Source organism: Myotis lucifugus, unplaced genomic scaffold (assembly GCF_000147115.1).
Source record: "Myotis lucifugus unplaced genomic scaffold, Myoluc2.0 scaffold_538, whole genome shotgun sequence".
NCBI classification, from domain to species: Eukaryota; Metazoa; Chordata; class Mammalia; order Chiroptera; family Vespertilionidae; genus Myotis; species Myotis lucifugus.
Genome location: NW_005871586.1, coordinates 153,843 through 167,467, shown reverse-complemented (window position 1 = coordinate 167,467; position 13,625 = coordinate 153,843). Strand labels below are relative to the sequence as shown.

Genomic DNA, 13,625 nt, shown 5'->3' with positions numbered 1-13,625 from the left:
AGAGGGGTGATTTCTTTGGGGCCTATATCATATTGGCAGTCAGTCTAGAAAAGTTAGAATTGCTTTTAGGCAATGCAGGTTTGTTAAGTACATTAACCTGTCGCTGTGAATTTAAACACAAACCCTGTAGCTATTATTCTGATAAAATTTGAAGTTCAAGATTTTATACTACTTTTTAAGAATTAATTGTGTGCTTAATATGTTTGAATGGTGCAAAGATGTGGCATAAATTGTATGTTTTTGCAAAGGGGTAAAATCTTAGGAAGGTTTTGAGGTGCTTTAAAAGCAACTTTAATATTGAATGGTACTGGTTTACCAAGTTAATTTTCTCATCAATTTATTGGAATAAACATATTCAATTATGTTTGGCGTTGAACCAAATTACTACACATCATTATTTAAATTAGACAAAATTTAAGCACTTTCTAAAATATAAAAACAGGTGAACAAGCCTACTCGCCGATATTTCTTTGTGACCCAGATGCAGTAGTTGGGCCTTGACAGTCACCTCTGCACGTGTCGCAGGGGTGAAACCTGAGTCACCCACTGACATGACACCCAGCCGAGGTGCAACGAGACGGTGTCCCCTTCTTATTTTTGCCTTGGACTCGAAACAAGGGTCTCTTTCCTGTCTGTTTAGTGCCACGTTTTTCAGTTTTGTGCTTTTTATTAGTGACTAGAAGCCCGTTGCACGAAGTTTCGTGCAATAGGCCTTCCTTCCCCTGGCTGCTGGCACTGGTTTTCCTCCAGCACCTGGGACCCAGACCTTTGGTCTGGCTGCAGCGAGGCTTGGAGAAGCCAAGCCTCTTCAGTCTTCAGTCTTCACTCTGGCTGGAGCCTTCAGTCTTTGTTCTGCGCCTGCATATTCAAATTAACCGCCATCTTTGTTGGGTTAATTTGCATAGTTGCTCGGATTGGCTGGTGGGTGTAGCAGAGTGACACCAATTTGAATGTCTCTCTTTTATTAGTGTAGATCATGCTTATTTAGAACTAGAGGCCTGTTCCCTTCTCCTGGTTGCCAGCACCGGTTTTCCTCCAGCACCCGGCACCCGGGACCCAGGCCTTCGCTCCGGCCAGAGCCACCTTCCGTCCTCCATCTTCGCGGCCCTGGCCGGAGCTGCCTTCTGTCTTCGCGGCTCTGGCTCACCTTCAGTCTTTGATCCGCCGCTTAGAGCCTACATATGCAAATTAACCGCCAATAAAGATGGCGGTTAATTTGCATATTGCGCTGATTAGCCAATGGGAGGCGTAGCGAAGGTACGGTCAATTACCCTGTTTGTCTATTATTAGATAGGATGACCCATGAGTACGGGCTGTGATGTGCCTTACGGCACAAATGTGTGTATTAGTGAAGCTATGTGCAGGCTGTTGACCATGAGCTCAGTGTTAATGGATCAGCAAAACTTATAAAATGATGTGTCTTCAAACAGAAACACACTTAAAACAAGGCCACATATTGGTCAGTTATGAAAACATTGTGGCCAAAGGCTTGTGGGAACCTGACTAACCCTGTATTCCCCTGGGAGCAGGGGCTTAGTATTCACGAATTCAGCATTCATGGTGACTTTATAGAACATAAGTACTACAAATAATGAGAATCGACTCCAATTACTTTTTTAAATGACCTTAATACAAAATTTTCACTATTCAGAGAGAAATTATGCTTTTGAGGGCTACAGGTAAGCTCTGTACACTATAAAATGTACTAAAGGAACCAATTTTTAAAGAGATATTAAAAATGGCTAAATTTTTTTTAATGACAATACCAAGAGCTGACAAGAATGAGGTGCAACTGAAAGTGTCATACACTACTGGTGGGAATGCAAACGGTACAGACACTTTGGACAACAATTTGTCAGTTTCTTAGAAAACTAAACAGATACTTACCACATAAATCAGCAATCCTGCTCCTACAGATTTACCCAAGAGAAATAAAAACATCTGTTCACAAAAAATTTAAACATAAATGTTCGTAGCAGCTTTATTCAACATTGTCAAGAGCTGGAAACTTCATCTGGTGAGTGAATAAATGAATTGTTGTGCTGAGATCCAATGGAATATTCTTTAGCAATAAAAGAAACGAACTACTGATACACACAACACTATGAACGAGTCTCAAGTGCATTTCTTCTTGGTGAAAGTGGTCAGGTACAAAAGCTACACACTCCATGATTACATTTTATCCCATTTTGGAAAAGGCAAAACTGTAGGGACAAAAAACAAATCAGTGATGCCCAGAAGCTGGGGACGGGAGGAGGAGGTGACTGCATAGGGGAATGAGAAATTTTGGGGGTGATAGACCTGTTCTGTATCATAATTGTCCCTGTTTATTAAAACTCAGAACTGTTAACAAAAGGAAAAAATTTACTAGACATAAATTTTATCTAAATAAACCTAACACACACACACACACACAAAGGTAACAAAGGATAGTACTACTGTAATGACGGACATTCCTTCAAATTTTCCACTGATTTTTACCAATGTTCAAAGGCACAGTTTTATCTAGCTATCACATAAATTGATGATTTTTTTGCTTTTTAAAAATCTGATTAATTTTTCCACTCCAGCATGATGACCTGGCCAGGTAAGACCGCTTAATCAGCTTCAAATCAACATCTTCTCTGTGCTCGTGCAGCAGCGCGCCACATGAACTGGTTTTAGTCCCTGGTGGCCTTCTAAGTCTTGGTGCACATACATGCTCTACCCACCAACAGAAGTCAATGACTTCCTGAAACAAGCCTCTTTGTGGCCTTCCTCTCTGTGCAGCACCGCCTTCTCCTGCCCTCTGACAACAGAACAAACATTTGCAGAGCACAGACTGTACCAGGTCCCACGCTCAGCACCGGGAATACAAAAAGGCATCAGCCCGCCTGCCTTCTGTCACTTGCTCACTTTAGCTTCCAGTAATGGAGCCTACATGGACTTTATCCCTCAAAACTTCTGGCATGGGTCATATCTGAGAATTCTCTCCTTTGTTTATACTTCTTCCTTCCAGCATTTATCTTCTGAATCATTCACTTCTCCCAGATCTAACCCTCACCATAATCCCATTCACTTCTTAAAGTATGACTCAAAAAGAAGTCTGAGCTGATTCTGCCTAAATCCATCTCCTTGCGGAGAAAAAACAGGGTCGCACAAGTCAATGTCATCTCATCTCATCTTTTCCTCTCACACGTTGTTACTAAGTGTGCTATCTACAAAGACAGACAATCCCAGCTTGAGAATTTACACCAGGCATCATTTCAATGTTTAATGTCATCATCCAAAGTAAGCACTAATTCCCTTTGGATACAACGGTTTTCATAATTTTTCTAAATGAAATGGTGCCTCTGACATAGATATGGCCCCTGATAGAGTTCATGGTTTCTAATGACCCATAGAGCTTAAAATATTATATACTCTGTGGCAGGTAAAAGTAACTAGAATTCCTATTTCAAGAGTTATAATTTAGCTCCCACTACACATATGTCCAAATTATTTGTGTAATTTTATAAATAATCCCTTCTCTAAGTTTTCCTTTTAAGGAAAAATGAGCATTTATGAGAGAATGAAAAAATACTCAAGGTGCTGGTTTCCCCCCAAATCATAAGAAACAAGTGTGCAATTTAAATATGCACATATATTAGTACATATATACACTCACACACGTTTGCACATAGTCCCCAAATTCTTAGAAAACTGAACAAAAGTTTCACTGCTTAGAAAATCTGAGTTTCATAAATTGCTTCTTTTTTCCTTTTTTGGTTTAATTCAAGTTGTATCCGATATATGCTTTCTTCTTAATCCAATTAAGTTCTCTTGATTTATGCTTAAAATGTAGAGGCATTTACTGTAATCTTTCTTAATATAAGGTACATGACTTCTTCTGTTGGGGTCAAATAATAATGAGAAACTATAAGATATGTCCCAACAGCAATTTCACCATCATTATGATGGGGCTGTTATGAGACTCAAATTCTAGTTACTCAGCAGTAACTATAATGTAATCTGATTTCTTCTTTGATGCTTTATACTAAGTATCTTAATTTATTTTCACCCCAGACATTCCCAGTACCTCAATGCTTCTTGGTGGAGCCTTTGTCTTGCCTAGAAATACCTGAAACGATTAGCTCTATTTTCCCTTCTTTCAAACACAAGGGTGCTTGTGGGGAAGAAAACTGATGCTGGAGAAAGGTGGGGTAAGAGGGAAAGAAATTCTCTTCAATCTTTAGTGGAATTTAGCAAATTAAAAAAAAAAATCTTTGTTCAACTAGAAGCTTATTATAAATGTGTCCCCATTTCTAAACACTAGTTCTTAGTTACGCAATTATAATGCTTCCTAGGAGAGGGAATCAGTGCTGTAAAGCGCACTGTCGCTCTGAGAGACTCCGAAGAGAGGTAGGGAGTACCCAGCTGTGGGGGTCGGCGCTCAGCCTGATGAAGTGCATGCAAAGAATAAACACCGGGCAGATGGCCACACTGGCCGTGACTTCTGGCTCTGGAGGCAGCAGCAGAACGAGGGCTCCCGTACATACGTAAGCACCTGGAAGTTCAGCGCTGCAAGGTCAGTCATGAAGAGCGTCCCCATGAACGAACTTCCACGCCCCTTCAGCTGTCCATGACTTCGATGCTGACGTCCACCTGGGAACTCTCAGATAGCCAAGTATCTCAGTAGGATGGGCTGGGCCGCCATCCTCTTTAAGACCAACTTGGCTAGAAATTGGTGTGGGGATCCGAAAGGTTAATTTCCTAGGCCCTGAAACTCACTGATACCGGTTCATAGTGTAGGTTCATCCGACCCACTGTAAAAGTCCAGGAAAACCAAATAAGATAACTGTAAGTCAGCTTAGCTGCCATAGCTCCAGTAAAAACACGCTTACTCCATGAAGAAAATACGATGGTTATTAACACTGACTATACCCTAATGGTCCAGGGTGAAGAATATACTTGCTCAGATCTGAATTAGTAGGCACGCAGGCACAGACAGAGCCTTCAAACAGCACTTTATAGCTCCCATTCTTCACCTTCCTTGTGAAATACCATAATTCTCTGTTCACAACGCTGCCTTTGCCACTGGAGTGTAAATTACTTGGAGGAGGAAGAACGCTAGGTGAACACATTCCAATTTCTCTGTGCACAGTGTAACAGGGATGTATGTTGAATTACCGTTTGGTGAGTTAATAAGTAAAATGTGCCACGAGTCTCTGGCTCTGCCGGCAGGGCTCACTGTTACAACTCTCTGAACCCGCCTATGAAGCCTCTGTCCCTGGCTCGGGGACGACAAGGAAGCAGGGATTGAAGCTGACGAAGAGGGAAGGGCAGGCTGTGGGATGTTGCTCTAACACGGTTTTCAAACACAACGATGTCAAAGAGGCAAAGGAGGAGTCTGAATAAAATAATTTCATAAAATTAAAGTGGAAACTTCTGTATTCCTATATATGTTTTCCAAGTCATTTAAAATATGTATAATTAAACAATAAATTGAAAAGCATAAGTAGACCACTGATTATTTCACCTATAGACTTGAAAGTATATATATATTTCTCCCACGTTGAGAAACTGGTAGGGGACTAGGGCCTTCTCTTTGGAAAAACAAGGCATTATATTCAGGAATGCATTTTTACAAGAGTAGATAGTCGTGAAGGCTTTGGGGGATACTAGGGAAAGCATAGCAAGGGAAATATTTTGGCATGCTAGTGTGCAAAAAGCACAAGTGAAAAAATTACAGTGTGGTAAGTAATTAAAACAATAGTTGAGTAACAAATGGTAAGATTTTGACTATGGTGTCAGGAAGGGAAGCATAGAGAAGAAAGAACCCAAATATGGACGGGATCCAGAGACTCAGCAATACAGCCAATGTGCTTTGCAGATGGCACATTTCATTACCAACAAAGTGGGCAACAATGCACACACAGCCTTCCATCCAGGACTCTCTCAAATTTATTTATAAAACTTTATAACTTACACACTGTACGAGAAAGTCTGCAACCAATAAGTTGAATTAAGGTTCTGACCATTTCTCATATGAAAAACCACACTGAACTCCTCTGTGGTGTACAGCTCATCCCCCATCTGGATTTAGGCATTTGATTTACTATCCCCAGCACACACCCTACCCCCACTACCCTAACAATACAACTGTGCTTCACACAGAAGCCAGATCCCGGGAGGCACCATCGTGACCAAGAACGTTAAGTATATTAAGCATGCAACCAGTAGAGGAGGCCCTCACTAGATGGGCAGAGAGAGGCCGGGTGCCATGACAAGAGAAGTCCTGGCTTCCCTGGACATGATCGTCATCTACTTTAGAAAAAGACTTTGCTGGTGAAGGTGGGGGCGGGGGGACGGGGAGGAGGCAATAAGGCTGAGCAAGTGCACAGGTGGGTGAGGGAATCAGGATGGTCTGTGGAGAAGAAATTACAAAAACTAATTTGAAACCCAGAGGTGGTAGAGAAAAGGTCTGGAAACCAAAGGAAATAGCATTTGACCTTTGGCCTCTGGGATCTTAAACTGGGCTGAGCCTGCGCTGAGTTCACCGAGGCCATTGAGCAGCTGTCCCATGATAACCGCTTTCCTAGTTGTCAGCAACATTTGGTGAGAGCCAGTCCCGGGGCTGCCCCCACTCTGGAGATGGAAGGGGTCTCTGCTCCCCTTCGCGCTGCCTCTGCCTGAGCGACCCTAAATCAGGAAATCATCTGGATCTGCACAGATAATCACTCCTTGGCTTGCTCGCAGAGTCTGCTGCAATGTTATTTTGGAAGGAGAATTTGAATGCCCGGAGGTCACAATAGGAAATGAATCTGGCAATTTGAAAGTGCACCTGCTTAAGTTCCAGGCCATCTCAGTATTCAATCATCTATCCATCCTCCCAAACATTTTTGTGTCTTTTATTTTATTTTTTTAAAGTGTGTTAAGTTATTACACTTAGTATCAGAAAACAGCCCTGATTCTTTAGGTGTGGATTCTGGGGCTTTTCTCCAACACTTTTTCACAATTCAAGAAATAACTCCTTTAGAGTCTACCTTATATACGGCACTCTGCGAAGCATATCTTTATCGATCAGGACAGATTAGGCTGCAAGCAGCAGAAAATCATTCTCAAACGAGACTAAACAAACATCATAAAAACTTGTCACATGGGCTGAAAAAAGCAGGGGTAGCTCCAGGGTCCACTGATTCAGAAGTTGAGCAAAGTCATTAAGTATCCAGGTTCTTTTCATCTCTGTATTAGTTTCCTGTTGCTGCTGTAACAAATTACCACAGACTTAGTGACTTAGAACAACACAAAGGTACCATCTTACAATTCCGGAGATGGGAAGTCTGTCGTGGGTCTCACTGGGTTAAAGTCAGTGTGTCAACAGAGCCGTGTTCACTTCTGTAGGCTGGAAGGAAGAGCCTGTTTCCTTGCCTTTGCCAGGTTCTAGAGGCTGCCTGCATTCCTTGGCTCATGGCCCCTTCCAGCTTCAAAGCCAGCAATGACTGGTTGAGTCTTTCTCATACTGCATCCCTCTGACACTGACTCTCCTGCCTCCCTCTTCCACTTTTAAGGACCCTTGTAATTACACTGAGCCCATCCGGATAACCCAGAATGATCTCTCCATCTCAAGGCCCATACCCTTAATCACATCTGCAAAGTCCCTTCTGCAGTATAAAGTAATACTGTCACGGGTTCAGGGCTGAGGACACAAGTCATTTGGGGCCATTTGGCCTACCACAATCTCTCCCCCTCCCAGCCTCAGTGTGCACTGGTTCCTCTCAAGAGTCATAAAATGAAGGGAGAAACCAAGATGGCGGCATAGGTAAACACCGGAAATTGCTGCCTCACACAACAACTTCAAAAATATAACTAAAAGAAAAAACGGACATCATCCAGAACCACAGGAAGGCCGGCTGAGTGGAAATTCTACAACTAGAAGGAAAGAGAAAGCACACTGAGACTCAGAGGAGGTGCGGAAGTAAAGTGCAGAGGTACGGAGGTGCACGTGGAAAGGGCTGGCAACTGAGGACACGGTTGTCTTTTCCAATCGGGAGGGAGTCTCAAGCTCCCAACTGCTCTGAACTCCAGTTCCAGGCGAGTCTCTGGGGACCCAGACTCATACAGGGAGAAACTGGACTGTCTGGCATCCGGCGGAACTCGAGGGCGGCTTTCTCTCAGAGGTGCTTGCAGCGATTACCACGGGACAGAGATGCGAGGCCTCTTAGGGCAGGACTGAGGATCAGCCATAGCTGCTTGCTCTGCCCTGTTGATCCCCTGAGACCCTGCCCCATCCAAGCTGTGTGCAGAGGCTTTTGCATATTAAAGGCCTGGCCCTTTGCAATCTGAAAATTACCTAACAAACTACAGCTGGGTCAGAGAGACCCAGAACTTCCAAAAGAAGGCCCAAGGCACCAGAGCAGCTTGCATTGCTTCACAGCTGGGCCTCATCTGGGCACCTCCAAACCCCAAACAAAGAAGAGGAATCTGCAGAACTCTCCATAGCTCCTGCTGGGTAGCCTCAGGCAGAGGCTAAATTAGCACCTCCTTAGAGATCCAAGAGCCAGTGTACCCAGTGGTCAGAGTGGGACCGTCCAGATTACAACTCCTAAGATCCATAAGGGACACACTCAGGGGGCAGACTCAGTGAGCACCAAAGCCCTACTTAAGCAAGTCTTGCCTCATAAGGGTGTCTCCAGCACAGAAGTTCTCCCACTGCAGACACAGCTGATTCTCACAGCCAATTGGCCTGGAGGTCAATTCCTCCCAGTGATACCTACAACTATCAAGGCTTAACTACAACAAGACTGTGCACAAAGCCCACAAAGGGGTGCACCAAGAGTGTCCGCCTCAGGTAATTGGGGAGGCTGAGCCACTGAGCCCTATAGGACACCTATCAACACATGAAAGCATAAAAAATGCGGAGACAAAGAAACAAGTCACAAATGACAGAAATGGAGGAAAGCAAACTGCCGGATATAGAGTTCAAAACCACACTTATAAGTTTTTCAAGAATTTTCTAGAAACGGCCGATAAATTTAGTAAGACCCTCAATAAGTCTAGTGAAACCGCCGATAACTTTAGTGAGACCCTCAAGAAATCTAGTGAGACCCTCGAGGTTATGAAAAAGGACCAACTAGAAATTAGGCATACACTGACTGAAATAAAGAATATTATACAGAGTTCCAACAGCAGACTAGAGGATCACAAGAATCAAGTCAAAGATTTGAAATACGAAGAAGCAAAAACACCTAACCGGAAAAACAAAAAGAAAAAAGAATCCAAAAATGTGAAGATAGTGTAAGGAGCCTCTGGGACAACTTCAAACGTACCAACATCCAAATTATGGGGGTGCAGAAGAAGAGAGAGAGCAAGATATTGAAAACCTATTTGAAGAAATAATGACAGAAAACTTCCCCTACCTGGTGAAAGAAATAGACTTCCAAGTCCAGGAAGCGCAGAGAACCCCAAACAAAAGGAATCCAAAGAGGACCACACCAAGACACATCATAATTAAAATGCCAAGAGCAAAAGACAAAGAGAGAATCTTAAAAGCAGCAAGAGAAAGAAAGTCAGTTACCTACAAGGGAGTACCCATACGACTGTCAGCTGATTTCTTAACAGAAACGATGCAGGCCAGAAGGGAGTGGCAAGAAATATTTAAAGTGATGAATACCAAGAACCTAAAACCAAGATTACTTTATCCAGCAAAGCTATCATTCAGAATTGAAGGTCAGATAAAGAGCTTCACAGATAAGGAAAAGCTAAAGGAGTTCATCACCACCAAACCAGTATTATATGAAATGCTGAAATGTATCCTTTAAGAGGAAGAAGAAAAAAAGGTAAAGATACAAATTATGAACAACAAATACACATCTATCAACAAGTGAATCTAAAAATCAAGTGAATAAATAATCTGATGAACAGAATAAACTGGTGAATATAATAGAATCAGGGGCATAGAAAGGGAGTGGACTGACTATTCTCGGGGGGGCAGGGCAGGGTGTGGGGGATGCGGGAAGAGACTGGACAAAAATTGTACACCTATGGATGAGGACAGTGGTGGGGGGGTGGGAACCAGGTGGAGGGGAGCTATGAGGGGAAAAAAGAGGAACAACTGTAATAATCTGAACAATAAAGATTTAATTTAAAAAAAATAAAAAATAAAAAAGAGTCATAAAATGGTAATTAGAGTAGTTTCACATCATATCCAGACAAACCTTCCACAGGAAGAAAAGGGTGTGCCATCTCTTTCTTGCTTCTCTTTCATAGAAGGAAAAGGAAACCATTGCCATAGGCCCTAGAACAGATCCTCCTTCCTGTTTAATTGACTGAGATGGGTCACCTACTCATTATCAATCCAAGCTTTGACAAGGAGAATAGGTTCACTGTAATTGGCCTAGACCAGTGGTCGGCAAACCACGGCTCATGAGCCACATGCGGCTCTTCGGCCCCGTGGCATGGGCCATGAAGTTTCAATCGCACTGTACGTGCGCACCCGCACGTGGTATTTTGTGGAAGAGCCACACTCAAGGGGCCAGTTTGCTGACCACTGGCCTAGAACAGTGATGGCGAACCTTTTAAGCTCAGCGTGTCAGCATTTTGAAAAACCCTAACTTAACTCTGGTGCCGTGTCACATATATAAATTTTTTGATATTTGCAACCATAGTAAAACAAAGATTTATATTTTTGATATTTATTTTATATATTTAAATGCCATTTAACAAAGAAAAGTTAACCAAAAAAATGAGTTCGCGTGTCAGAGGTGTCATAGGTTCGCCATCTCTGGCCTAGACTAATAATTTGGGCTGGCTGCGGGAGTGTCAGCCACCATATTCACTCTAATGCAGCAAATTCCCCGAAGGGGATGTAATTACTATTTATAGAATACTTGCTGCTAAAGGTCCACTACTGTGCTAGATGTTTTACACGTCATCTTGCTTAATCTCACATCAACTCTGTGAGGTAGGTATTAAACCAATTTTACCAGGAAAGCTGAGGCTCAGTGTGCATTTTACTATTTGTTCTAGTTATAGATACTTCTGTATTTAACATTTCATATACAGATGCAGACATAGAGATTCTGGTTATTAAGGACAGGGGAGTGGAGTTGAAATCCATTGTTCTCTACCAACAGAAGGCCCTTTGATACTAAGACAGTGTTATCAAAAGTAAGCATGGCTCTGAGCAGCCCACCCATGCCTAGGGAACAGACGAGAGGCCCTCACTTCGAGTCTGTGGTTCCCCGAAGGCCGGAAATCCCAATTCCCAGTGCAACGTGACACGCCTCAGAGGATGTGTAGACTACTGCTCCCCAGAACACATCCCTGTGCCTAACTGGCCTGCCAGTATGCAGCCTCAGTGGTTTCCACCACGTCACCACTGTGTGGTTTTAGGCAAGTATTCAATTCTCTAAGTGTCAGTTTCCTCATCTGTAAAATGGGAATAGCACCGCCACCCACAGGGTTGCTGCAAGTATCCAATACAATACTGTACACAAACCAGGAAGAACAATTCCTGGAACAGAGCAGGCAACCAATATGCATTGCCAATTTTATGGATTTTTTCCCAACAACAGAATTTCTGATAATAAAAGGCATCACTAGAATCTATTTCATCAAGAGACTTTTTTTAAAATATCTTTTTATATTTTTGTTAATCCTCACCGGAGGATATTTTTTCCATTAATTTTTAGAGAGAGTGAAAGGGAGGGGGAGGAGACCGAGAGAGAAACATCGATGTGAGAGAGATACATCGACTGGTTGCCTCCCGCATGCACCCCAACCAGGGCAGGGATTGAGCCCGCAACCAAGGTATGTGCCTTTGACCAGAATTGAACCTGGGACCCTTCAGTCTATGAGCTGACACTCTAACCACTGAGAAAAACCGGCTAGGGCAAGAGACTTTTTTTTTAGTATTAAGTTCTTCCCCCAAATCAAAATAACTCTCTAATTCAAAGTCAATATTTTATTTATCAAAGAACTAAAATATCCTGTTTTCAGACAGTTACCATATATGCTCTATACGTTTCTTAAATCTGATTCCTAAAAATTAGCAGCTGCAAGAGGCAATTATCAGAAAGAGCAGTTGTTTTAGAAAAAGATTTTCTACGGTATTCCTATAAATAAAAAGGTATGCTAAGGGATTTAAATTGTGATCTGCAACTGCGATCTTTCAATTATGATGTGCGTGTGACTATTTTAGGAATACACTTATGACACAGGCAAACGTCTACTGCTGGGTACAATCCTTAGCTCAGGTCTCAGACTTAGACACGAGTAGGCTGAGTAAGGACAGCTGAACATCGAGACAACTTTCCCTTTAGATTTACAAAACAGCACAGGAAGCAAAGAAGGGCCTTTAAATATGAAATCAAACCAAGTACAATTTTTCTAAGGTTCCTGGAGGGCTTGAAGTGCTGAGCAAGTTCAAGTACGTGTCTTCAGTGAAGAGTGTCAGGAGTGGGCACATAATGAACGTTCCAATGAACGTGGCAGCCGGGACAGGGGCCAGCTGCAGAACCCAGGTGCCCTCTGGTGCCCGTCTCAGCCTCCTAGACACACACTGTGGGTCATGCCCTCGAGCCTCTTAGGTTTAATATATTCTCCACCACGCAGTGATTCAGAATTATTCTTCTCCCCGAAGTCATGCAATTTCCTCTCCTTTCTCACCAAAAACACTTCCTCAATAATAAGCAGAGTGTTATTACTTCAGGTTGTTGTTTTTAAACTGGAGAAATCTCAGGCATGTTCTTTTCAGAGTGATTTAAACGGCTGTAGTGAAACAACTGAAAAGAAAGAACAAAGATGCTAAAATATGAATCACCCGGCCAGTTGTCCGCTGGAGAAGCTGACCGCGTCTGCTGGCCCCGCGGCCACATCACGACCTGGGCCTCGCGCTCCCTTTCCTGAACGTATGGAGTGGGCTCAGGAAGGAATGTGCCTCGGTGAACCCTGACTAGCCAATCAAAACCAGAAGGTTCCAAGTTCAGTGACTAATATCAGAAATGAATTGTGCGTGGTGAAAAGGGAACTTTGTGCAGCGGAGAAATTTATGCCCTGAGAGCAGCCGTATCACAGGTGTGCGGGATCACCTGGAGAAACTGAACTTTCACAAAGGCGAGTTCAAACATTTCTTCAGGCAGCACGCCTGTCATCGCCGAGGATGAAAAGCTAAATCGCGTTCTGCGGTAACGGAGCGCTGCACGGCGGAGCTGCCACGCACGGGGGACAGCCAGGGCTCCATGCGGCCGTCGCTGTGCTAAGCACTGCGTAAGCCCGATGCTAGTGAGGCTAATCCTCACAGCCCACAGGCAGTGTTACCCGCCCTGGTCTGCAGAAAAGCAGCATGGGAAGGTGAGGTCCACTGCTGCTGCTCACACAGCTAGAGAATGGGCGGTGGAGGAGGGGAGGGGGCTCTCTCTCCAATCCCAGGGCCTTTGTTCTTAGCCACCATACTATTCAATATTCTTTCACCCCTTTCTCATGCCCCGAAGTTCATAGAAAAATATTTTTAAAAACCTGGGAAAATTAGATGGAAGAAATATTCAAACATGAATAGGCACAGGCTGAGCAAGAATGGTCTTGAAAGTATGGGGTTGGGGGTGGGCACCTATTTCCAGAGTGGATTATATTCATTAATAACCGTGGGAGATAAATTAAGTACAAAA

General features: G+C 43.2%; 1 protein-coding gene across 5 annotated transcripts in view; it reads right to left on the bottom strand.

Annotated features, from left to right (window-relative positions):
* STX8 (syntaxin 8) overlaps positions 1–13,625 on the bottom strand; it is a 226,082-nt gene that overhangs the window by 141,286 nt on the left and 71,171 nt on the right. Inside the window, exon 7 of one of the 5 annotated variants that reach the window (XM_014446423.2) lies at positions 1,995–2,204. The exons of 3 other annotated variants lie outside the window; for them this stretch is intronic. In XM_014446423.2, coding sequence (XP_014301909.1) covers positions 2,173–2,204 — 32 coding nt within the window. In that variant the 3' untranslated portion in view covers positions 1,995–2,172. Of the gene's footprint in view, positions 1–1,994; positions 2,205–12,048; positions 12,744–13,625 lie in introns of those variants that run through there. One more of the 5 variants, XM_023745340.1, reaches the window with a different exon arrangement.